The 26744-nt window shown below is 47.6% G+C and overlaps 1 protein-coding gene across 9 annotated transcripts in view; it reads right to left on the bottom strand.

Moving 5' to 3' along the window:
* The window catches only part of umad1 (UBAP1-MVB12-associated (UMA) domain containing 1), a 117502-nt gene that overhangs the window by 88493 nt on the left and 2265 nt on the right, over nucleotides 1-26744 (bottom strand). For 6 of the 9 annotated variants that reach the window (XM_072509080.1, XM_072509081.1, XM_072509082.1 and 3 more), the window contains exon 2: nucleotides 16311-16415. In XM_072509080.1, coding sequence (XP_072365181.1) covers nucleotides 16311-16415 — 105 coding nt within the window. The other 3 variants (XM_072509084.1, XM_072509086.1, XM_072509089.1) reach the window with 2 other exon arrangements.

Genomic DNA, 26744 nt, shown 5'->3' with positions numbered 1-26744 from the left:
GCATGTTCGGGTACACAGAGGGAGAATTCAGAATGTCCAAATTACCGAACAGTACGTCTTTCGGGACAAATGGTAGGAAACCAGAGCACACAAAGGAAACCCACGAAGACACAGTAAAAAATTGCAGACTCCACACAGACAGTGACCCAAGTCGGGAATGGAACCTGGGACCCTGGCACTGTGAAGCAACAGTGCTAACCACTGTGCTACAGTGCAGATATTGTCCAGGTCTTGCTGCTGCATTTGGACATGGATTGCTTCATTAATCTGAGGAGTTGCGAATGGTGCTGAACATTGTGCAGTCATCCACAAACATCCCCACTTCTGACCTTAAGATGGGAGGGAGGTCATTGAGGCGTTCAAGTCAAGCGACCCTGACCTATACAAGAAATCCAGATACGACCTCCGCAAATTCATCAGGGATGGCAAGAGACAATATCAGACAAAGCTAGAGTCACAGATTAATGTCACGGACTCCAATCGGTTATGGCCAGGCTTAAACAACATAAGGGCTACAAAGCGAAGCCGAGCAGAATCTCTATCAGCAGCGAACCCCTCCCCGATGAGCTCAATGCATTCTATGCTTGTTCCAGCAGGAAACCATCAAACTGCTGTTGACTGCCCCAGCAGCCCCGGAAACACCTATACCCACCGTCACAGCTTCCAAAGTCAGATGGGCCATCTTGAAAGTGAACCCTCGGAAGGCAACGGGTCCTGAGAGGGTCCCAAGTCATGCACTCAGATCCTGCCGGAACCGCTGGCAAATGTGTTCGTGGACATCTTCAATCTTTCCCTAATCCGTTCCGAGGTCCTCACCTGCTTCAATAAGAACACCATCATACTGGCGCCAAAGAAGAACTAGGCAACATGCCTCAATGATTATTGTCTGGTGGCCTGATATCGATTGTAAAGTGCTTCGAGAGGTGGTTATGAGGCACATCAACTCCATACTCCCATTTTGCCTAGATCCACTGCAATTCGCATACCGTCACAACCGGTGCACAGCAGATGCCATCTCCCTGACCCCAAACTCATCCCTGGAGCATCTCGACAACAAGGAAACCTACTTCAGACTCCTATTCATTGACTACAGCTCTGCCTTCAACACCATAATCCCAGCTAAGCTCATATCAAAGCTCCAAAACCAAGGACTTGGCTCCTCACTCTGCAACTGGATCCTTGTAAGGATAAACACGTCCTCCACGATAGTCCTTAATACCAGGGCCTCGCACGCTGCGTACTTAGCCCCCTACAATACTCACTATACGCACACGACAGCTTGGCAAAATTTGGCTCCAACTCCATCTGCAAATTTGATGATGACATGACCAGCAGTGGGTCGAATCTCGAACAACAATGAGTCAGAATACAGGAAGGAGATAGAGAACCTAGTGGAGTGGTGTAATGACAACAATCTCTCCCTCAATCTCAGCAAAAATAAAGAGCTGGTCATTGACTTCAGGGAGCGAAGAATCGTACACACCCCTGTCTGCATCAACGGGGCCGAGGTGGAGATGGTTGACAGCTTCAAATTCCTAGATATGCACATCACCAACAATCCGTCCTGGTCCATCCACGTCGACGCTACTGCCAAGAAAGCAAACAGTGCCTATACTTCCTCAGGAAACTAAGGAAATTCAGTATGTCCACATTGACTCTTACCAATTTTACAGGTACACCATAGAAAGCATCTTATCTGGCTGCATCACAGCCTGGTATGGCAACTGCTTGGCCCAAGACCGGAAGAAACTATAGAGAGTTGTGAACACCATCCAGTCCATCACACGAATCCGCCTCCCATCCATTGACTCCATCTGCACCTCCCGCTGCCTGGGGAAAGCGGGCAGCATAATCAAAGACCCCTCCCACCCAGCTTAGTCACTCTTCCAACTTCTGCCATCGGGTAGGAGATACAAAAATCTGACAGATTCAAAAACAGCTTCTGCCTCATTGTTACCAGACCCCTAAACGATCCTCTTATGGACTGATTTGATCTCTTCACACATCTTCTCTACTGAGTAGTACTACACTCCTATATGCTTCACCCGATACCTGTGTCTATGTATTTACGTTGTGTATTTTATGTTTGCCCAGTGTATTTTCTTTTCATGTACGGAATGATCTGTCTGAACTGTACACACAACAATACTTTTCACTGTACCTCGGTACACATGACAATAAACAAATCCAATCGTGCCAATGTTGCAAAGCCCATGTGCATTATATGCAGGGGCGTACTGGCAAATGAAAGATTAAGCCTTCAAAACCTCAAATGCATTTCAAGACTATGCATGGCGGTTTCGAGGACAAATGCTATCAACTTAAGGCAATGCTATCAACTTAAGAGGATGGCTGGGGTGGGTGATGGAATCAGCAGCAAGGAGGGATGACCAAGTTTGTTGACAACACAGAACTAGGCAGAATTGTCAGTTGTGAGGAGAATGCAAGGCAGTTTCAAGATGATTTAAACAAGTTGAGTAAGTGAGCAAACACATGGCACATGCAGTACAAAGTGGCTGAATATGAAGTTATACGCTTTGGTATGAAAAGCAGAAAGGAAGAGTATTATTTAAATGGTGATACATTGGGAAGTGTGGATGTACAAAGAGATCTGGGTGTACAACAGTCAATGAAAGTGGAGAGGAAGGTTCGGCATGCAATTAGGAAGGCAAATGGTATGTTGACCTACATTACAAGATTATTTGAGTTTATAAGTAGGGATGTCATACCGCAGGGCTCAGTTGGCTGGACAGCTAATAATAATCTTAATTGTCACAAGTAGGCTTGCATTAACACTGCAATGAAATTACTGTGAAAAGCCCCTAGTCACCACATTTCGGCACCTGTTCGGGTACACAATTCAGAATGTCCAATTCACCTAACAGCACGTCTTTCGGGACTTGTGGGAGGAAACCGGAGCACCCAGAAGAAACCCACGCAGACACAGGGTGAACATGCAGACTCCACACAGACAGTGACCCAAGCCGGAATCGAACTTGGGACCCTGGAGCTGTGAAGCCATAGTGCTACCCACTGTGCTACCTTGCTGTCCATCTGTGCTACCATGCTGCCTACGCTGGTTCGTGCTGCAGAGAGAGACCAACAGGGCGGGGTTCAATTACCGTAACGTCTGAGGTTATTCATGAAGAATCCGCCTTCTGAATCTTGCCCCTTAGCCGAGGTGTGGTGATCCTCAGTTAAATCACCACCAGTCAGCTCTCCCCCCTCAAAAGGGGAAAGCAGCCCAAGGTCATCTAGGACTATGGCGACTTTTTACTTATGAGACCACACCGGAAATATTGCATGCAGTTTTGCAATATCTAAGAAAGGATATATTTGCCGTGGAGAGAGTGCAGCAGAGGTTCACTAGGCTGATACCAGGACTGTCCTGGTTGGTTCAACTGGGCATGTATTCAGAGTTTAGAAGGGTCTAATTGAAACGTATAAAATTCTAACATTGCTGGACAGGCAAGGAGGATGTTTTCCCTGGGTGGAGAATCTAGAACCAGGGGACATGGTTTCAGGATATGGGGTGAACCATATAGGATTAGATGAGGAAAGATTTCTTCACTCAGAGGGTAGTGAGCCTGTGGAATTCTCTACCTCAGAAGACTGTGGAGGTCAAGTCACCGAATGTATTCAAGAATGAGCGAGATCATTTTTTTAGATTTTAATGGCATCAAGGGATATGGCGAGAAAGAGGGAATATGGTTTTGAGCTCGAGGATCAGCCATGATCATAATGAATGAAGGAGCTGGCTCGAAGGGCCAAATGGCCTACTCCAGTTCATCGTTTCTATGGGCATGATTTTCCCAAATAATTTCTGTTAATTTGTGGCAGGTTTTTCAGGAGTTTCCCGCCGGCTTTGCAGGCGAGCTTCGCATCATTATTCCATGATAAGAGTCACTTTTTGGGGCCCTGGGGAGTTTCTCACTGGTTTAGCCTACACTTAAAATAATCTTTTAGCACTGGGGAGCTGAACTCAGAGATCGTGCCGCCATTTTGATAGGGTGCCACCGATCTCTAAGTGAGCTTGTGGGGTCCCCCAACTCCCCACCCAAGGGCAATGTCACCCCCACCCAAGGGCAATGTCACCCCCCCCCCCCCCCCACACACATTATGGACACAACCCCACATCCCCCAAGTGAGAACACCACACTGTGGGATACCCCCTCTTCAGACCCCAAATCCCCTTACAGCACCCCCTCCCTTCTAGGATCCCCACCCAACCTCCCGGAGGCCCCTACTTACCTGCCCTGCACTCATCCACCCTTCAAACACCCCGCCCCACCCTCATTTCAAGGGCATGGCTCTCCTCGCTCACAGGCCCTTGGCAGTGCCCTCCAGGCACTCGGGCACCCTTGCACTGGCACCCTGGCAGTGTGCCGGCCAGCTTAGCAATGCCATCCAGACACCTTGACAGTGCCAGTATAGCAGTGCCAAGGTGCCCAAATTCCAGGGGCGAGGGGGAGCAGGGGTCCACCCTGCACATACCCTGACCACCCAGATGTCTCCGATGGCCCGGGAGACCCACCGGGTGCCGTTCCGCCTGGTCCACGTTTGTGTGGACCAGCACTGATCAGCGCCCGGCTGTAGCATCCCTACGGAGACCAGAGAATCGGGGGAGGCCGGTGGATCTCGGGCAGGGAGGTCGTAAGTAGGTTTACGATCTGCTTCTGCGAGTGCCATTTATCCCGCCCATTTGGGGCGGAGTTCCGACTCCGACATCTCATGGGACTTTGGAGAATCTCACGAGGCACGGAGGTTGTCGGGAGGCTCGCTGCAGGCCTCTCCTGGTATTCTCCGGCCGGGTTGTGCTTTCACTTGAGCGCAACACGGCCAGAGAATCGCGCCCTATGTTTCTATTAGCTTCCCAGTTATATTTTTAAACTTGTATTTGATGTAATTTATGTCCCTTAACACTCACAAACCTTTGAATCTCCACAATTCAGAGTCTATTACGGTTTTAAAAAGTTCTGATTTATTTATCCAGTCAAAGTGAATTAATGCTTTTTTTACCCAGTGAAAGATATTTATGGAAGTTGCATTTTTCCTTATTTCCACTGTGTGGCATACAAGATCCTTCTTTCCAATTCATGTACAACTTGAAAGCCTTCACAAAGTAACTTTCGATTTAATAACTAGCATATTGTTCATAACCATCACCATCATTGTTATATATGCAGGTTAAAAAATAGTACCGGAAGTCAGTAAAATTTCCATTTGAAGCAATATTTGATATATATTTTTCTTAAGCCCCTGACAAAATACAATTTAATTTGCATTCCATGAAATATGCATTTTGAAATACTTCAAAGTCTTATGTATATTATAAAATACAACAGCATTTTTAATTTACTGTTTCACAGGTGTTCAGGAAGTTGATGGTGAGCTGCCATTTTGATGTGGTGTAGGTACATCCACGGTGTTGTTGGGGCACTCCAGTATTTTGACACAGCGACAGTGGAGAAATGGTAATATAGTTCAAGTCAGGATGGTGGATGGCTTGGAGGGAGACTTGCAGGTGGTGGAATTCCCAGGCATCTGCTGCACTAGTGCTTCAAGTTGGTTGGGGTCACAAGTTTGGATGCTGTTGAAGGAGCCTTGATGAGTTGCAGCAGTGCATCTTGTAGATGGTACACACTGCTGCTACTGTGCATCGGTGGTGGAGGATGTGAATGTTTAAGGTGGTGGATGGTGTTATGGGCCAGGGTTTGGAGAACCCCAAAGTGTATCATGGTGTTCACCTGACCCACAACTTTTACTAGATTGTGGTATGGGGAGCACCTGGCCCACTCTACAGGTGTGGTACAGCAGAAATGGAAAAGTATTTGTTAAAACAAAACAATGTTTATTCTATGAACTCAAGTTAACCTTTTTAAAACATAGTGAGCATCTTAGCAACCATCAATTCAAATACAACCACCAAAGAATACAACACTAAGTAATCCTTTAAGCTTTCCTTTTAATATCCATACGACTTCAATCACCTTTTACCAGAAGCACATCAGGTTAAAGTCACTACTGTTATCAGTTTTAAATCACCAGGATCGATTTAGTCTTTAGAGTACAGAGAGATTCATACACCTTCTGGCTGTGACTGCAGCTCCAACACTGAAAACGAAACTAAAACACACCCTGCAGCCTGCTCAAAAACGAAAGTAAAAAGCTGATAGCCCAGCTCCACCCACTCTGACATCACCGCAGTAGTAAACATCCATTTCTTAAAGGTACTCTCACTACAGATATTTATATACACACCCATTTATAAAAGGTACTCTCACATGACAATGGAGTGCCAATCAAGTGCACTGCTTTGTCCTGGGTGATGTTGAGCATCTTGCGTGTTGTTGGAGCTGTACTCATCCAGGCAAGAGTATTCCATCACACTCCTGATTTGTGCTTTATAGATCATGAATATGCTTTGGGGAGCGAGAAGGTGAGTTACTCACCAGACTTCCTAGCTTCTTACCGGTTCTTATAGCCAGACCAAGCTGAAGACGGTTGGGCCTAGGACACTACCCATAAGAACTGCTGCAGTGATGTCTTGGGCTGAGACGATTAACCTCCAACAGCCAAACAATCTTCCTTTATTGGGAATTCATGACTCCAACGAGTGCAGAGTTCCCCCCCAATTCCCATTGACTCCAGTTTTGTTCGGGTCCCTTGAATCAGTTAAACGCGTTCTTGATATCAAGGGCAGTCACTCTCACCTCACCCCTAGAGGTCAACTCTTTTGTTCAATGTTTGGACCAAAGCAGTAATAAGGTCAGCGGCTGAGCGGCCTCTTTTGGAACTCAAATTGGGTGTCAATGAGCTGGATATTGCTGAACATAGTTTTGTAGCATTATTGACTAGCGCTGTCAACACTTTGCTGGTGGTCCAGAGTAGATTGATGGGGTAGTAATTGGGCAGGTGGAATCTGTCCTGCTTTTTGTGGATATATCTTGGCAAATTTCCACATTGCCAGGTAGATGCGAACACTGTAGCTGTACTAGAACAGCTTCTCTACAGATGCGGCTATCTCCGGAGCAAGTCTTCAGTGCTATTGCAGAACATTGTCAGGGACCATAGCCTTTGCAATGTGCCTTTAGCTGTTCCTTGATATCACATGGGATGAATCAAAGTGGTGGAAGACTGGCATCGGTGTTGCTGGGGATATCAGTACGAGTCCAAGAAGAATCATCCATTCAGCACTACTGGCTGAAGAGGATTGCCGGTTTTCGAGGTTAACTATTCTGAACGGATGGAGTCAGATCGAGGCAGTTCAGGAGGGTCAGGCATAAAATTAATGCATGGCAACTTAGAAAAATGCCTGGATTTCCATCATGTCTAGTTTTTGGATAGCCAGGTTTGAGACTCTGTACCTGTAAGAGGCTAAATGTTCTACTTGGGAACAAAATTAAATGCTTTATTCAAAATTGAGCAAGTGTCACTGACTGAGAAAATCCTGTCAAAAGTGGCCATCCAATTCTGAGGCCTACTCCTGCGCCAAATTCATATGTTCGTATTTATCAGAGGTAGGAGAAAATGTGGAGTTGAGCCACAGTCACTCTATATTATTGAATGGTGAACAAGCTCGAGGGGCCGAGTGGTCTATTCCTGACCCTAATTCGTATTTTGTTCATAAGCAAGCCAACTGAGCCACTTGATCTCACTTCAAAATTGAATTGCACGTTTTAGTTCAGTAATATCTGTGCGGAGTCTGCACATCCTCCCAGTGTGTGCGTGGGTTTCCTCTGGGTGCTCCGGTTTCCTCCCACAGTTCAAAGATGTGCAGGTTAGGTGGATTGGCCATGGTAAATTGCCCTTACTGTCCAAAATTGCCCTTAGTGTTGGGTGGGGTTACTGGGTTATGGGGATAGGGTGGAGGTGTTGACCTTGGGTAGGATGCTCTTTCCAAGAGCCGGTGCAGACTCGATGGGCCGAATGGCCTCCTTCTGCACTGTAAATTCTATGAAATCTATGAAATATTATTCTTAGGCAGCAAAATTGTAATCTGTATTATAGAGCAGTGTGAACATATTGACTGAGTTTTCCACTTGTGTGCTCACCCGGCCCTGTGATTTTCCTGTCCATTAAGATGGATGGGGAAACAAGAAAAATGCTGGTTGGCAAACACACAAGTTGAAATCTTTAGCCAATCTGTTCTATGTTTTATGGCAGATGTAGTCAGATAATTGCAACAAGGGAACACAAAACAGAGGAGCAATACACAAAAATTCTGTCCAGTGTTTTGCGATTTGTGAAACACAAATAAATTTGAAAATTTTCAGTTAAGTATCGAAATGTACAGAAATTTAAATGGAAAGTATTGCACAATATGGTTTATGTGTAAGAAGGAAATAGGTGAAGAAAACATCTGAAAAGGTGATGTTCACAAAAAGATAAAGCCTTCCGTATTTAACATGGGAGCTCAACAACTTCACACTGTGAACTCATTACTCCATCTTCACATCATTTTTATTTCTATAAATTTATTTTCATTTCTTCCATCGATCCCTTTTCCCCTCACCATTGTCTTCCCTCTTCCCAACCCCAGCTCACTAGGGACACCCATTCCCTGTTCCAAGTTGTCCTTTAACCTTTGTTCTGCCATTAACACATTCTGATCTCTTAATGTGCCTCTACCAGCACCCATTTTGCCATGATCACCACCATTTATAGTCCCTTTGTCTTTTTGTCTACATCTATCACTGGCCCTTTATCCAGCCCCACTAATCCCCCCCCCCCCCCCCAACAGTTTAAATCCGATCCAATTCTAGTTCTCGCTCACTTTGAGAAAGGGTCATCCAGACTCAAAACATTAGCTCCATTTTCTCTCCACAGATGCTGTCGGACCTGCTGAGATTTCCAGCATTTTCTGTTTTTGTGGCATAGCTTGCTAGCCTTTATACTCTAATGATCTATTAATAAAGCCAAGTATCCCAGATGATTTTTAACTTTGACTGCCAACTTCAACCATTTTACATACACCCGTTTGTTTATATGCAGCTGAAAACCGTTTGAAAATGTAACATTTAGCCTTTTGTTGCCTCTCTTCATTCTATGTATCACTTCACATATCTGTGTATTAAATTTCATCTGCCATGTTTTGCCAATTTCAGTCTGTCTCTGCCCCCCTTCAGTTTGCACTATCCTCCCTTGTCATTGTTTATTGCATCGCTGAGTTTGGTGTCATCTGCAAACTTTGAAATTCTGCTCCATATATCCAAATCGAGGTTATTAATATATATCAGAGAATTTATCCAAAACTGACTTCTGGCTTACAGCACTATAAACTGTCCTCTGGTCTAAAAATCAACCACACACCAATATACTTTACTTTCTGTCCTTTAGTGAATTAGATATCAACACTTACCACCGTCTAGAAGCATATTTTTAAATTACATTAAAAAATGCTTTTTTTCCTTCTTCCCTCTCTAGGTATTACCTGACCCACACCATATTAGACATGTTATTTACTTGCTTACAGACAGGCACTCTGATAACAACACATTCATTTCGCAACTTATCCTTACTGGGGAACCATGAGCACCATTGTAGCCAGTGCAAATGCTTTCAATTTCCACTTTAAACAAAGAACAACATTCAGGAAATTATGGTCTTGTTTTTAAACATTCACTCTTCTAATTTCTAAACTTATTTTTTTCTGCAAATCTTAAATGAAGAAACAATTTTCTGATTTTCAAACTGTCTGGGGAGCTCTTTTAATGCTAAGTAAAATAAATAGTCTTAACTCGAAATATGATTTTGACCACAAACTCAACATTGCTTAGACGATAGCTTGGGTGGTAGCACTTTTGTCTATGAGCTACAGAGTTACAGATTCAATCCTCATGTGACTTAAGTGCATAATCTAGTTTGACACTTAACAGTAACATTGTCAGAAATAATGGGAAAAATGTAATGCTTCCTCTGGAGATCGGCTGGGAGGATGAGGGCGGCATGGTGGCAGTGGTTAGCAATGCTGCGTCACAGCGCCAGGGCCAGGTTCAATTTTAGCCTTGGGTGACTGCCTGTGTGGAGTATGGACTTTCTCCCCGTGTCTGCATATATTTCCTCCAGTTTCCTCCCACAGTCCAAAGATGTGGTTAGGTGGATTGGCCATGATAAAATTGCCCCTTACTGTCCAGGGATATGCAAGTTAGGTGGGGTTACGGGGATGGGGCGGGGGACCTAGGTACGGTTCCCTTTCAGAGGGTCGGTACAAACTCATAGGTCGAATGGCCTCCTTTTGCACTGTAGGAATTCTATAGTTTTGTAGTGATGAGACAAGAAGGTGTAGACCCCTTCCCGACTCCTCGTAATCAGGTCCAGCAGGGCAGTTAGGGTCGCGGACAGCCTTCACACTTGGAGGCTGAGGCCAAAAAGTTGGCCCTTAATCACACTTGTCCATGCAGTTACAGTGAGGAACTTTAGCCTTGGGCTTACTAGGCTACCAGCAGTGATCACGGCTTCTAGTTGTGTTGCTGATACGGATGTTATGAATCCAGACAGGAACCCCAATTTTGGTTAAGATCCCAGACTAGAACCCAATTATTTGCATTGAGCAAAAGTGTGCGGAAATGTTACTGTGCCACAGGAGTGATAACACTGATCAGGAGACAGCTTTTATATTAAAACAAACTAATTTGAACACAGAATTAAGCACAATAGAAACAAATAAATAGCTTCCTGAAACTTGCCTCTACATTCCAATTAAGCAAACCCATATCTTTCATATAACAGGTTTTACTTGCTTTTCTTAGTGCGGAGTGTAGGGAGAGTTTAGGACTAAATGGAAAACACTTCTGCTCAACTTCAAGTTCTGTAGGCAACTGCCTTCTCAACCAGACCTGGCCCCTCCCATTAACTATTTTGTTATACTCAAAGCACACAGCATTCTTTTGCCTTTGGTTACACGATGTGCTTCAGCAGTCATACTGTTTGCATGCATTTTAACAATATTGCTGCAAAAATAAAAACTATAAAATATGACAATTTCTTATATGCTTTGGAGAGCTGCTGACAAATTAGAGGCCAGCAGCTCTCGGAATATGAAATCTGCCTCACATCAGAAAGTGCGGTGGGTCATTGCCCTGGTGAAAGTAGAGTCTTCATTTCAACAAAGCAAGTTAAAATCTATTTCCGAACTCAAAATTATATGAAGTCAAACTACATATGTTGAGTCATCAGACATATGAATACACCACTGTTTTTTAAAAAATAATTTTTATTAAAGCTTTTCATAAAATATCAATAACAAAATGAGAAAAAAAGAACCCAACAGGGTTAAGTACAAAACACAATCTAGAAAAGCAACCCCCCATGCACCCCCCCGTACATAAATAATAAATTAACATTAACACCCCGACTTAACACAACAGGTATATACACCCCCTCAGTGTAAATAACAAAAACAATAATAAAGTAAACCCCCCCCCCCCCCCCCGAGCAGCTGCTGCCATTGACCAATGTCTATCGTTCTGCCAGGAAGTCTAAGAACGGTTACTACCGCCAAAAGAACCCTTGTACCGACCCTCTCAAGGCAAATTTCACCCTCTCCAATTTAATGAACCCTGCCATATCACTGATTCAGGATTCCACGCTTGGGGGCTTCGCATCTTTCCACTGAAGAAGAATCCTTCGCTGGGCTACCAGAGACGCAAACCAGAGTCTGCGACCCCAAATATTGCGAGCCCCCAGTCCGGTTTGACCCTGGATCCTACCACCCTCGACACCGTCCTCGCTACGCCCTTCCAAAATTCCTCCAGCGCTGGGCATGCCCAGAACATATGGGTGTGATTTGCTGGGCTCCCTGAGCACCTAACACACCTGTCCTCACCCCCCAAAAAACGGCTCATCCTTGTCCTGGTCATGTGCGCCCTGTGCAGCACCTTAAACTGTATGAGGCTGAGCCTCGTGCACGATGAGGAAGAGTTCACCCTCCCCAGGGCATCTGCCCACGTCCCTTCCTCAATTTCCTCTCCCAGCTCCTCCTCCCACTTACCTTTTACCTCCACCACCAAGGCCTCCTCCTCCTTCTGCATCACCTGGTAAGTGTCCGAGATCTCCGCCCCCCCCCCCCCCCCGGTAAGTTTCCGAGATCTCCCCCCCCCCCCGGTAAGTTTCCGAGATCCCATCCCCCCCCCCCCCCCCCCCCCCCCCCCCCCCCCCCCCCCCCCCCCCCCCCCGGAGAGCACCCTGTCCTGTACTGTGTGTGGCAGTAGCCGCGGGAACTCCACCACCTGCCGTCTGGCAAACGCCCTTATCTGCAAGTACCTGAAGGTGTCCCCCAGGGGAGCCCGTACTTCTCCTCCAGCTCACCAACTTCCCGTCCACAAACAGGTCCCCCAACTTTCGTATCCCTGCCCTGTGCCACCCCAAAAACCCCTCCACCTGTTCTTCCTGCGGCGAACCAGTGGTTCCCCCGTAATGGGGTCCAAGCCGAGGCCCCACCTTCCCCCTGCGCCGCCTCCACTGACCCCAAATTTTGAGGGCCGCCACCACCACCGGGCTCGTGGTATACCTCCTTGGAGAGAGCGGCAGCGGCGCCGTTGCCAGCACCCCAAGACTCATACCCACACAAGACGCCGTCTCCAGCCTCTTCTATGCAGCCCCCTCCACCTCCATCACCCATTTGCGCACCATCGTCGCATTGGCGGCCCAGTAGTACCCACAGAGGTTGGGCAGCACCAGCCCCCCCTATCTTTACTCTGCTCCAGGAACACCCTTCCCCCCCCCCCCCCCTCGGAGTCCCTCGCGCCCACACAAACCCCATTATACTCTTGTTAACCCGCCTGAAAAAAGCCTTCGGGATAAACACGGGGAGGCACTGGAACAGGAACAAAAACCTTGGGAGCACTGTCAAAAACCTTGGGAGCACCGTCATTTTGATTGACTGCACCCTACCCGCCAAGGACAGCGGCAATATGTCCCGCCTCTTGAACTCCTCCTCCATTTGCTCCACCAGTCTTGTAAAATTAAGCCTATGCAGGGCCCCCCAGCTCCTGGCCACCTGGACCCCCAAATACCTGAAGCTCTTCTCCGCCCTTTTTAGTGGGAGCTCGCCAATCCCCCTCTCCTCGTCCCCTGGATGAACTACGGACAGCTCGCTCTTCCCCATGTTGAGCGTGTACCCCGAAAAGTCCCCGAATTCCCTAAGAATCCTCATTACCTCTGGCATTCCTCCCACCGGGTCCGCCGCATACAACAGCAGGTCGTCCGCATAAAGTGACACCCTATGCTCCTCCCCACCCCGCACCAACCCCCTCCAGTTCCTTGACTCCCTCAGTGCCATAGCCAGGGGTTCAATCTCCAGTGCGAAGAGCAGGGGGGACAAGGGACACCCCTGTCTCGTCCCTCGGTGCAACCGAAAGTACTCGGACCTCCTCCTGTTGTGGCCACACTCGCCATCTGGACCTCATACAACAGCCTAACCCACCTGACAAACCCCTCCCCAAACCCGAACCACTTCAGCACCTCCCACAGGTACCCCCACTCTACCCTATCGAAGGCTTTCTCAGCGTCCATCGCCACCACTATCTCCGCCTCCCCCTCCCTTGCCGGCATCATGATAACGTTCAAAAGCCTCCACACATTTGCGTTCAACTGTCTCCCCTTCACAAATCCCGTCTGGTCTTCATGGATGATCTGCGGCACACAATCCTCAATCCTCGTGGCTAAGACCTTCGCCAGCACCTTGGCATCTACATTTAGCAAGGAAATCGGTCTCTAAGACCCACATTGCAGGGGATCCTTGTCCCGCTTCAGGATCAAGGAGATCAGTGCCCGGGACATCGTCAGGGGCAACGCCGTCCCCTCCCTTGCCTCATTAAAAAGGTCCTGACTAACAGCGGGCCCAACAGGTCCATATATTTTTTATAGAATTCGACCGGGAAACCGTCCGGCCCCGGTGCCTTCCCCGCCTGCATGCTTCCTATCCCTTTGATCAGGTCCTCCAGCCCAATCAGGGCCCCCAATCCCGCCACCAGTCCCTCTTCCACCTTTGGAAACCTCAATTGGTCCAGGAAGCGGCCCATCCCTCCCTCCTCCCATGGGGGCTCGGATCGGTACAATTCCTCGTAAATGTCCCTGAAGACCCCATTGATGCCAACCCCACTCCGCACCACACTCCCTCCCCTGTCCTTAACTCCCCTGATCTCCCTAGCTGCGTCCCGCTTACGAAGCTGATGCGCCAACATCCGGCTTGCCTTTTCCCCATACTCTTAAATCGCCCTCTGGGCCTTCCTCCACTGCACCTCTGCCTTCCTGGTGGTCACCAGGTCGAACTTGGCCTGGAGGCTATGCCTCTTCCTCAACAATCCTTCCTCCGGCTCTTCCGCATACTTCCTGTCTACCCTCACCATCTCCCCCACCAGCCTCTCCCTCTGTTCCTTGTGGGCCCCAATGGATATCAGCTCTCCCCTCACCGCCGCTTTCAGTGCCTCCCATACCATCCCCACTCGGACCTCCCCGTTGTCGTTGGTCTCCAAGTACCTCTCTATACTTCCTCGGATCCGCTCGCTTACCTCCTCGTCCACCAACAGCCCCACCTCCAAGCGCCACAGCGGGCGCTGGTCCCTCTCCTCCCCCATCTCCAAGTCCACCCAATGCGGGGCGTGGTCCGAAATGGCTATTGCCGAATACTCAGTATCCTCTACTCTCGCTATCAGCGCCCTAATCAAAATGAAAAAGTAGATTCGGGAATAAGCCATATGGACATGTGAGAAGAATGAAAATTCCCTAGCCCTGGCCTTGCAAATCTCCAAGGGTCCACCCCTCCCATCTGGTTCATAAACCCCCTCAGCACTCTAGCCACCGCCGGCTTCCTACCCGTCCTAGACCTGGAGCGATCCAGTGCCGGATCCAGCACCGTGTTAAAGTCTCCCCCCATTATCAGGTCCCCCACTTCCAAGTCTGGGATCCGACCCAACATACGCCACATAAAACCCGCATCGTCCCAGTTCGGGGCATACACATTGACCAGTACCACCCTCTCTCCCTGCAACCTACCACTTACCATTATGTACCTACCGCCATTATCTGCCACAATGCTCGACGCCTCGAATGACACCTTTTTTCCCACCAAGATTGCCACCCCTCGATTTTTGGCATCCAGCCCAGAGTGAAACACCTGACCTACCCAACCTTTCCTCAGTCTTAACTGGTCTGCCACCTTCAGGTGTGTCTCCTGAAGCATAACCACACCCGCCTTCAGCCCCATCAGGTGCGCGAACACGCGGGCCCGCATAACCAGCCCATTCAGCCCCCTTACATTCCAGGTTATCAGCCGGATCACGGGGCTACCCGCCCCCCCACCCCCGATTAGCCATGACCCCTCCGCAGCCAGCCACGTGTCCGCACCCCACACCCGGCCCGTTCCCCACAGCGGCATACCCCAGTGCTCGACCCCCCCCACTTGCTTCAGCTCCACCTTGACCATAGCAGCAGCAACTCGATTCCCCCCCACCCAACCCCCCACCCGGCTAGGACCCATCCTAGCTGGATTTACTCCTCCATTGCACTTCCGCAAGTCAGCTGACTCACGCTGACCCCGGCCACTCCCGCCTCTCCTCCCATTGTGTGGGAATAGACCACTGTTACATGACATTTACTGGCCAACTCAGAAGAGCACAAACAATGCAGTAACAGGAATGCTGTATGAAGAGTAATGCGGGGTTACAAAATGAACAAAAGATATTTTGAGAGTACCTAATTACTCTGCTGAACAATCATGCATAAATGCGGCGGTTGAGTGCAGTTTGCTAGTCTTGCCATTTTTATCCCCAAATGTGCTTATTAAAAACTGGCAAGACAATATTTTCTTTGTTTTCCTTGATATCTTTGCCGAAGACAAAAGAGAAAGCTGTTTTCACTTTATAGCACTCCACAGGCTAGTTTAAATAAATGTCACTTATACCGTGCACAACTTTTGACATGACCACTTTCTGATGATGCATGTTGTGCCAAAACCTCCAGGTGAAAGTATAGTTAAGTGCTTGAATGTAATTTGCCAAGAGCCGACAATAAAGTCTCAAATGTGGATTAGGGAATAGGTCAGTCTCTCAAAAGACAGATAGTTCATTTCTGTTTAATGCACTCTGCCAAGAGATTGAGTATTGCATAAAAACATACATAGAAAATAGAAGCAGGAGTAGACCATTCAGCCCTTCGAGCCTGCTCCGCCTTTCATTAATATCATGGCTGATCATCAAATTCAATACCCTTTTCCCCCATATCCCTTGATCCCTTTAGCCACAAGAGCTGTATCTAAATAACTTTAAGATTACATTTAATACAAGAAAAAATAGAGCATTATTACTTACCTAAAATAACAAAACCATCTACCTCCACATCATGGTTTGTGCCTTTCTTGGACGAATCCGTGTTCTTCTGAATTCCAAAACGTTTCAGCATTTCACTCTGCAAGGCTGAAAGACAGATCCTTAAGCTTTGAACTGAAAGACAAGTACAGCTACACAACTATTTTTCCTCTAACAAAATAAAATAAGGGCAGCACGATAGCACAGTGGTTAGCACTATGGCTTCACAGCGCCAGGGTCCCAGGTTCGATTCCCTGCTTGGGTCACTGTCTGTGCAGAGTCTGCACATTCTCCCCGTGTCTGCATGGGTTTCCTCCGGGTGCTCCGGCTTCCTCCCACAAGTCCCGAAAGATGTGCTATTAGGTAACTTGGGACATTCTGAATACTCCCTCTGTGTACCCGAACAGGCGCTGGAATGTGGCAACTAGGGGCTTTTCACAGTAACTTTGTTGCAGTGTTAATGCAAGCCCATTTGTGACAATAAAGATTATTATTATTATTATTATTATTATTATTAAACACAAACTTGGAATCAGAATAACTTTATTTATTTGACACCATATTGACTGCTTTAAAATTGATTTTACTTCATTTTGATGTGGACATTATTGGCAAGGCCAGCACTTGTAGCTCATCCCTTAGGATCCTATTAACCTACTAACATACAGGTATTGAATTGGTATGAGCACTTGCTTTGAAACAAAAGTCATGGTCACAGCCCTGCATCTGTCTTCAGTAAAGGCGATAGAAATCTGCATTTAAGATATGCACACAAAGCTTAACTTCACAATTTTTCAAAATCTGAAGAACATTTTGAACAACGGAAACTATCCTTTCATTTACAAAGATGTGTTAATATCGAAGATTGTTTGCACTGATAGTAGTTATGCTACCACCAGTGTAAAGTTAAAATGGATGAGACTTTGAGATGTTGCTATATGTGATATCTGTGTTATGTGTGCTACAATTATATCAGCATATCACAGATTCTGAAGTGACTCTTAGGTCCAGTAGACATTTCCCCTATGGTGCCTTCTCTCCCTTCACCTTAGCAGCTATTTCTAATATGAATAAAGAGGATGCCTTATTTTATGTAATATCTACAGGATTCCTATAAAGTTTCATATATAAATTTACTGGCTGCTTTATTGATAATTTTAAATCTGATAGGGCAAAATAAATATCACTTGGATAACTAATTCAGCCTATATTAATACTGGCAAGCTGTGCCTATTATAAGTCACTGCAACAGGTCTATTCCAAGTTCTAGGCTTCTCAAAGAGAAATCTTGTGGAATACCTGCACAATGTAAAGTTTGAAATATAACCTTCAAGTTCAGCAATGATCAAAGGATCCTCTGAGCAAAACAGATCTCATAAGCTAAAAAGGGAAATCTTGTCCAGATGTTCATTAATCAATATCACCTAGTTTATTTAACTTTCTCTGAAGGTAATTGTCTCACTATAGTTGTACACTGCACCTGCTGTTGGCTTGTAAAGACACCATAGTTCCAGATGACCACAGGCTGTTTTCCCCTTGGAGGTGTTTTAACACAAGGATCTCCACACCTAAGACAAGGGGTAAGGTTGAGAAGGTGAGGCCTTCCTGAATAACCTCAACCGTTATGGGAATTGAACCCGCGCTGTTGGTCTCGCTCTGCATCACAAACCAGCTGTCCAGCCAACTGAGCTACACCGGCCAAAACTAATCAAAGACTATAAAGTATTGTTGATCAGTAAGGAATTAATATGAAGATTGTAATTAGAACCTTTCAAAGCCGCTGGCAATTCCAGGATATGGACCTTGAAGCCCTCACTCTGATGATACTGGTGTACTCACCTATAGATTCTAAAGTGTACAATTATTACTTTTAATTCTAAGTTTAGATATACCAATTAAAATAAATTCAAGTGATGTTTATATTAAATTCTTTACATGGAAATGCAACTCAACTAAAGATTGTTAAAAGTCAACATGTCCCCTAACAACCTAACATGATGTGGATTAGCAATACCTACATGATTAGAACATCAAATACACCGCAGAAAAGTATAGTTTCTGCCTACAGAGACTATGGAAATATTAGCTGTGGAATTAAATTTTTCATAATTGAATCTTGCAAATGAAAATATTAAATTGAATATATACGGAATTATAATTCAGTCAAGCAGAAATGTCAGAGTTTTACCTCAGTTATTCATCTTCTTGAGAGAATTAAGTTAATTGGGGATAGTCTGCAGTTGCAAAAAATCTACACTGTTGGTTTGAAGACGCAAGCTCACTTCAACTGAAATGTGGAGACAGTGGCATAGTGGTATTATCATTGGACGAGTAATCCAGGGAACCAGGGCGTTGCTCTTGGGACCTGGGCTCGAGTCTCGTCACGGCAGATGGTGATATTTGAATTCAATAAAAATCTGGAATTAACGTCTGATGATGACCATGAAACCATTGTCGATTGTAGCTAAAAACCCATCGGGTTCACTGATGTCCACTAGGGAAGTAAATCTGCCATCCTTACCTGGTCTGGCCTACATGTGACTCCAGATCCACAGCAGTGGTTGAGTCTTAAAAAGCCTCAGGGACAGGCAATAAATGCTGTCCCAGTCAGTGATGCCTCCCATGACCAAATAAAAAAATTCTATTCACTCAACTTCTTTCCCAAAATGTAATTCATTCTATTGACAATCACCCAGAAGTTATCTTACCTACAAGAGGTCATTTGAATTCAGTGGTTTTCTTTTGCATTGTACCAACACTGATGGTATTCAGTTTTAGTGCAGGCAATTTTAATTAAATAAATTAAAATTAAAGGGACTTTTTTCCCTGGAGCGTAGTAGGCTTAGGGGTGATCTTACCGAGGTCTATAAAATAATGAGGAGCATAGATAAGGTAGACAGTAAACATCCTTTCCCAAAGATAAGAGTCTAGAACTAGAGGGCATAGGTTTACGGTGAGGTGGAGAGATACAAAAGAAACCAGAGGGGAATTTCCTTCACAGAGGGTGATGAGCATCTGGAACAGGGTGCCAGAGGCAGTGGTAGTGGCGGATTCAATTTTTTCCTTTAAAAAAAGTTAGACAGTTACATGGGCAGGGTGGGTATAGAGGGATATGGGCCATAATACAGGCAAGTGGGACTAGCTTACTGATCGAAACTGGGCATCATGGACAAGCTGGGCCGAAGGGCCTGTTTCCAAGCTGTAAACATCCATGACTCTAACAATTTTCTGGAATATGAAATATCGACTGTCCCACATTACACATAGGCAGATACAGAAGAGTGTTTGTTCTGGGTCAACTAGCCAAGATTCTAACAGTAGAGAAAATGCTGGAAAATCAAGCTTTGACAAAGGGTCATCTGGACTCTTATCTCTCCTTACAGATGTTCAGTAAGAAGTCTTATAACACCAGGTTAAAGTCCAACAGGTTTGTTTCGATGTCACTAGCTTTCGGAACGCTGCTCCTTCCTCAGGTGAATGAAGAGGTATGTTCCAGAAACATATATATAGACAGATTCAAAAATGCCAGACAATGCTTGGAATGCGAGCATTAGCAGGTGATTAAATCTTTATAGATCCAGAGATGGGGTAACCCCAGGTTAAAGGGGTGCGAATTGTGTCAAGCCAAGACAGTTGGTAGGATTTCACAGGCCAGATGGTGGAGGATGAATGTAATGCGACATGAATCCCAGGTCCCGGTTGAGGCCGCACTCATGTGTGCGGAACTTGGCTATAAGCTTCTGCTCGGCGATTCTGCGTTGTCGCGCATCCTGAAGGCCGCCTTGGAGAACACTTACCCGGAGATCAGAGGCTGAATGCCCTTGACTGCTGAAATGTTCCCCAACATTCCTGCCTGGTGATTGTCATGCGATGTCCGTTCATTCGTTGTCGCAGCGTCTGCATGGTCTCGCCAACGTACCACGCTTCGGGACATCCTTTCCTGCAGCGTATGAGGTAGACAACAGCAAAAAACCGCATCGACCTCCTCAGAAGACAAAAATGGGACACAACCAACAAGAATACCCTTCGTCGTCCAGTACTTTCCCGGAGCGGAGAAACTACGACATCTTCTTCACAGCCTTCAACACGTCATCGATGAAGATGAACATCTTGCCAAGGTCATCCCCACACCCCCAGTACTTGCCTTCAAACAACCGCGCAACCTCAAACAAACCATTGTTTGCAACAAACTACCCAGTCTTCAGAACAGTGACCACAACACCACACAACCCTGCCATGGCAATCTCTGCAAGACGTGCCAAATCATCGACATGGATACCACCATTATACGTGAGAACACCACCCATCACGTACGCGGTACATACTCGTGCGACTCGGCCAACATTGTCTACCTCATAAGCTGCAGGAAAGGATGTCCCGAAGCGTGGTACGTTGGCGAGACCATGCAGACGCTGCGACAACGAATGAACAGACATCGCGCGACAATCACCAGGCAGGTATGTTCCCTTCCAGTCGGGGAACACTTCAGCAGTCAAGGGCATTCAGCCTCTGATCTCCGGGTAAGCGTTCTCCAAGGCGGCCTTCAGGACCCACGACAACGCAGAATCGCTGAGCAGAAGCTTATAGCCAAGTTCCGCACACGAGTGCAGCCTCAATCGGGACCTGGGATTCATGTCGCATTACATTCATCCCCCACCATCTGGCCTGGGCTTGCGAAATCCTACCAACTGTCCTGGCTTGACACAATTCACACCTCTTTAACCTGGGGTTACCCCATCTCTGGATCTGTAAAGATTTAATCACCTGCTAATGCTCGCAGTCCAAGCATTGTCTGGCATCTTTGAATTTGTCTGTATGTGTGTTTCCGGAACATACCTCTTCATTCACCTGAGGAAGCAGCGCTCCGAAAGCTAGTGACATCGAAGCAAACCTGTTAGACTTTAACCTGGTGTTGTAAGACTTCTTACTGTGCTCACTCCAGTCCAACGCCGGCATCTCCACATCATGGCTTACAGATGTTGCCAGACCTGCTTTAGATTTTCCAGCATTTTCCCTTTTGGTTTCAGATTCCAGCATCCACAGTAATTTGCTTTTACTCTAAATTGGAGTTATTTTATCAATACAACCATCTTCACTGTGACAATATTGAATGTTCTTCCTCCTGCTCCACCTAATTGTCCCTCAAAAAAGGATACTGGTAGGTATTGTGAAATCTTCCGTAAATTATGACAAATAGAATGTTAACAACTGGGAAAAGGGCAACTTTCTTGACCGGTCCCTTTTGCAAACATGTTGACTCAGTTACATCAACATTACATTTAGCAAACTAGCTGCACATCTGAACTGGTCAACAGTGGAAGTATGGTCACGCCAATGTTTTTTTTTTCAAATTCCCCGCATCCGCAGTATTTGCTTTTGGTTTACTGGGGCTTCTGCTGCTGGGCGGGCGGGGGAATGAGGGCAAGCATTCCCTGCCTGTACTTACAGTAGAAAAAATAACTGCGTCACCAGCCTAACTCCACATCAAATCTAGGAAAAGCCGACAGAAAACGAACAACACTGTCGCTGCACACGGCCTTGAGTCGTCAATGGCGTTAGAAACTTGTAGGACGGTTTTCTGCCTTTCAAATGATCTCCCTCAGGCTCGGTCGCTCGAGCTTGTTTACCTCAGCTTCCGGGCCCTGCCACGTCACGTCGTGTCATCACGCTATAGCCGATGACGCCATCACGCTGCATCGCACGGCACGTCCAGGCCATTGACAGCTTCGCTCTGCCCATGAATGAATTCAAGGCCCCGCTTCTTGGCAAGCAGTTCCCGACAGATACGTGCACTCAGAGAAAAAAATAATGCTTTCAAAGATTACTAACAAAGCTATAATATCTCCACCCAGAGAGTAACCTTAATCCCAATATCTACATGACATCACTGGTGACCCATAAAGTCTACCCCCTGGTCATGTGATCTGTTACCAGCTATTACAACAGACTAGCATCAGCAATGGTAAACATAATAATCTTATTATTGTCACAAGTGTAGTGATATACATCACTGTAAGTACACAAAGGGTTAATGTACATACACACCTTGCTAGACACTAGAGGGAACACCAGAGACATGACACACAGATCAACCAATAGGTCAGTAAGATAGGACACAACCAATGGGCAGTCACGATACACTCAGAGGTGACACTACCATAGGAGGGCATTTCACCAACCCATATAAAAGGACACATCACACACGTTCAGTCTCTTTTCAGTGGAGACACTCAGTGTGTACACAGGGTTGATTTGAAACACATCACTCCCACCACGTGGATTGTAGCAGACTGGTTAGTCAGTCTGAGCAGGATTAACAGTAGCGTCGAATCCAAGTAGGAGAATTGTTAATAGCTTAATAAATGTGTTAAAGCTATCTCCAAGTCTGAACCTTCCTTTGTCAGAGTGCACATCAAGGAAGCAGCTTATGCTACGTCAAGGGCATAACAAAACAAGTAGGGTTACATTAACACCACAAGTTACTGTGAAAATCCCCTAGTCGCCACATCCCGATGCCTGTTCAGGTACGCAGGGAGAATTCAGAATATCCAATTCACCTAACAAGCACGTCTTTCGGTACTTGTGGGAGGAAATCGGAGCACCCGGAGTGTCATGCTATTCAGATAAACATCATGGTGCAAATACACATACACACTGATGGACAGATCAACGGACCAATCAACACACACGCAACATTGCAGCAAATCACAAGCAAGGGCACACGCACTATAAAACGGGGAACACAACAGTTCCCGCTCTTTCCAGCAGGAGACAGCTCAGGGCACAGAGCTCACAGCGAGCCACTCAGACATTCACCATGTGCTGAGTGCCTCTCCAAGATAGTGTTAGGGTTGGGTCCACAGGTTAAAGGGTAATGAACAAACCACAGTAACAAGTTTACAGATGTTGTTATTATTAGTAATAAAACAGAGTTATACCATCTTCAACCGTGTTGGTTCGTCTGTGTAGCAGAGCACCCAACACGACATAGTACCAGGATTGGAACGCAGCAACCGTGAGACCTACCTACACATCTTCAGGAATCCGCCATCCTGCACCATGGACACCATCAGCCCGCCGCAGCTGCTCCAAATCGCTGGAAACCTCGGCGTCAACTGGAAGCTGATTAAACAGCACTTCCAGTTCTTCCTAGAAGTCACAGAAAGGGAGAATGCTTCGGACACCAGGACAATCGCCCTCCTCCTCTCCACGGCAGAGCCTCACGCCATCGACATCTACAACTACCTGGTGTTCGCGGAAGGTGAGGACAAGACGAAGTACAAGACGGTCCTTCTTAAACTCGAGCAACACTTCAGCGTCAAGGTAAATGAGAGCTTCGAGAGGTACCTCTTCCAGCAGCGCCTGCAGGGTAAGGATGAGCCTTTTCAATCTTTCCTAACACACCTCCGTATCCTCGCGCAGTCCTGCGGTTACGAAGCCACCTCCAATTCCATGATTCAGGACCAGATAGTTTTTGGGGTCACCTCGGGCACCCTACTCCAGCAGCTCCTCAAAATTAAAAGCCTCACCCTAGCCACCGCCATTGAAGCCTGCGTCCTCCATGAAAACGCGACCAGCCGCTACTCCCAATTCCAGGCGGCCGAATCAGCAAGGCAGGGTCCTACGAGGCTGAGCGGGTCCAGGCGATCGAATTCCTCGCGGCCCGGACGAAGGCAGCCATTTTGCACGCTTACCGCGTTCCTCCCGCGCTTGTACGCGCCAAAAGAGACGTCCATGCAGAGGGACGTGACGCGCAGGCGCGCTCTACGCAGGACCAAACTGCGCATGCGCGATGGCGCAACGAACGCCATGACGTCACGACGTGCGGCAACTGTGGATCCGCACATTTAAAACGGCAATGTCCAGCAAAGAACCGACAATGCCTCCGCTGTGGCAAGATGGGCCACTACGCTGCTTGCTGTCGAGCAGCTCAACCTGCCAACGCTCCCCAATTCCGCCAGCCTCGCAGGGACGTGCGGACCATTCAGCCTCCATACACCGAGTCATACCCTGACGATATACAGACCGATGATACAGACGACCGGGAAGCCTTTCGTGTTGCGGTCATTGACAGGAACCGGATGTCCCCAAGCAGGACCCACCAGCCGATGCCAGTGAACAGTGTCAATTCGGGTGATGAATGGTGTGCCACCCTAACGGTCAACCGATCGCCAATCACATTCCATTTAGACACTGGTGCCTCCGCCAACCAAATAGCATGGTCAGCCTTCTACGCCTTGAAGGTCACACCACCGATTCGGCCATCCCGTTGTAAGATGGTCGGCTACAACGGAAAAATTATCCCGGCCATGGGATCCTGCCAGCTCTAGGTGACACACAATGCATACACAGCATCACTGTCCTTTGAGATAGTTGGATCATCGAAGGACTCCCTGCTAGGCGCACAGGCGTGCAAGGTACTCCACCTCGTTCAGCGGGTACACGCTCTGTCTCCAGAAGGCACGTCAGACTTCCCGGATGCAGAATTTAGGGCACAGCTCCACTCGCTCCTCGCCCACAACCAGGAGGCATTCGAGGGCATGGGCACACTGCCCTACACTTACAGAATATGGCTCAAGCCGGACGCCACCCCGTCAGTCACGCACTTCGTAGAGTCCCAGCACCACTCAAAGACCACCTCAAGCAGCAGCTGCAGGATCTCCAGGACCAAGGAGTGCTATCCCGGGTCACGGAGCCCACGCCATGGGTCAGCTCTATGGTTTGCGTTAAAAAGCCCTCTGGCGAACTCCGGAGCTGCATCGACCTGAAAGACCTAAACAACAACATCATGAGGGAACATTACCCCGTACCCAAACGGGAAGAGATCACGAGCGAAATGGCCCTGGCTACATTTTTTACAAAGCTTGATGCCTCAAAGGGTTTTTGGCAGATTCAACTGGATCAGTCCAGCAGGAAGCTGTGCACCTTCAACATTCCTTTCGGCAGGTACTGCTACAACAGGATGCCGTTTGGCATCATCTCGGCATCCGAGGTATTTCACAGAATCATGGAACAGATGATGGAGGGCATTGAAGGGGTGCGCGTCTATGTTGACGACGTCATCATCTGGTCCACCACATCACAGGAGCACATCAGTCATCTCCAGCGTGTCTTTGCTCGGATACGGGAACACGGCCTGCGCCTCAACCGAGCCAAGTGTTCTTTTGGCCAAACTGAGCTAAAGTTTCTGGGGGACCACATATCCTGGTCAGGAGTGCGTCCGGATGCAGACAAAGCGAGCGCCATTACAGCCATGCCGCAGCCGGCAGACAAGAAAGCAGTGCTACGCTTTCTCGGGATGGTCAACTTCCTGGGGAAGTTCATTCCCAACCTTGCCTCCCACACAACGGCTCTTCCCCACCTAGTGAAGAAGACCACGGAGTTCCAGTGGCTGCCCGCACACCAGAAGGAATGGGAAGAGCTCAAAATTAAGCTCACCACAGCCCCGGTATTGGTGTTCTTCGACACCTCTTGAGATACGAAGATCTCGACTGATGCCAGCCAGTCTGGCATTGGGGCGGTACTCCTGCAACGGGATGACACTGCATCATGGGCCCCGGTCGCCTATGCCTCGCGGGCCATGACCCCCACAGAACAGCGCAGATCGAGAAGGAGTGCCTGGGTTTGTTAACCGGCATAGATAAGTTCCACGACTACGTGTATGGTCTCCCTCAGTTCACCGTGAAAACAGACCATCGCCCCCTGGTCAGCATCATACAAAAGGTCCTGATGAGATGACCCCTCGCCTCCAGCGCATTCTGCTCAAGCTCCGGAGGTACGACTTCCGACTGGTCTACACGCCGGGAAAGGACCTCATCATCGCGGATGCCCTATCCAGAGCAGTGAGCACATCGCCCGATTCGGAGGGGTTCGTCTGTCAGGTCGAAGCGCATGTGGCCTTCACATCGGCCAATCTGCCAGCTGATGATTCAAGTCTGGCCCGTATTCGCCGGGAGACTGCGGCTGACCCCCTTCTACAACGTGTGATGCGCCACATGACGGGAGGGTGGCTCAAATGACAGTGCCCACAATTCTACAATGTCAGGGACGACTTGGCCGTCATTGACGGTGTCCTCCTAAAGTTGGACCGGATTGTGATTCCACACAGCATGCACAGGCTGGTCCTCGAACAACTGCACGAAGGCCACCTCGGGGTTGAGAAGTGCAGGCGGTGGGCCCGAGAAGCTGTCTACTGGCCGGGCATCAGCGACGACATTGCCAACATGGTGCTCAACTGCCCCACCTGCCAAAGGTTTCAGCCAGTGCAGCCCCCTGAGACACTTCAGCCCCATGAGTTGGTAACGTCCCCCTGGACAAAGGTGGGTGTGGACCTCTTTCATGTCCTTGGCAGGGACTACGTCATCATCATAGATTACGTTTTGAATTATCCAGAGGTCATACGCCTGCACGATTTGACATCGTCCGCTGTCATCAGGG

The sequence above is a fragment of the Scyliorhinus torazame genome, chromosome 6 (genome assembly GCF_047496885.1).
Source record: "Scyliorhinus torazame isolate Kashiwa2021f chromosome 6, sScyTor2.1, whole genome shotgun sequence".
Taxonomy (NCBI): domain Eukaryota; kingdom Metazoa; phylum Chordata; class Chondrichthyes; order Carcharhiniformes; family Scyliorhinidae; genus Scyliorhinus; species Scyliorhinus torazame.
This window is presented reverse-complemented; position numbering and strand designations above follow the sequence as displayed.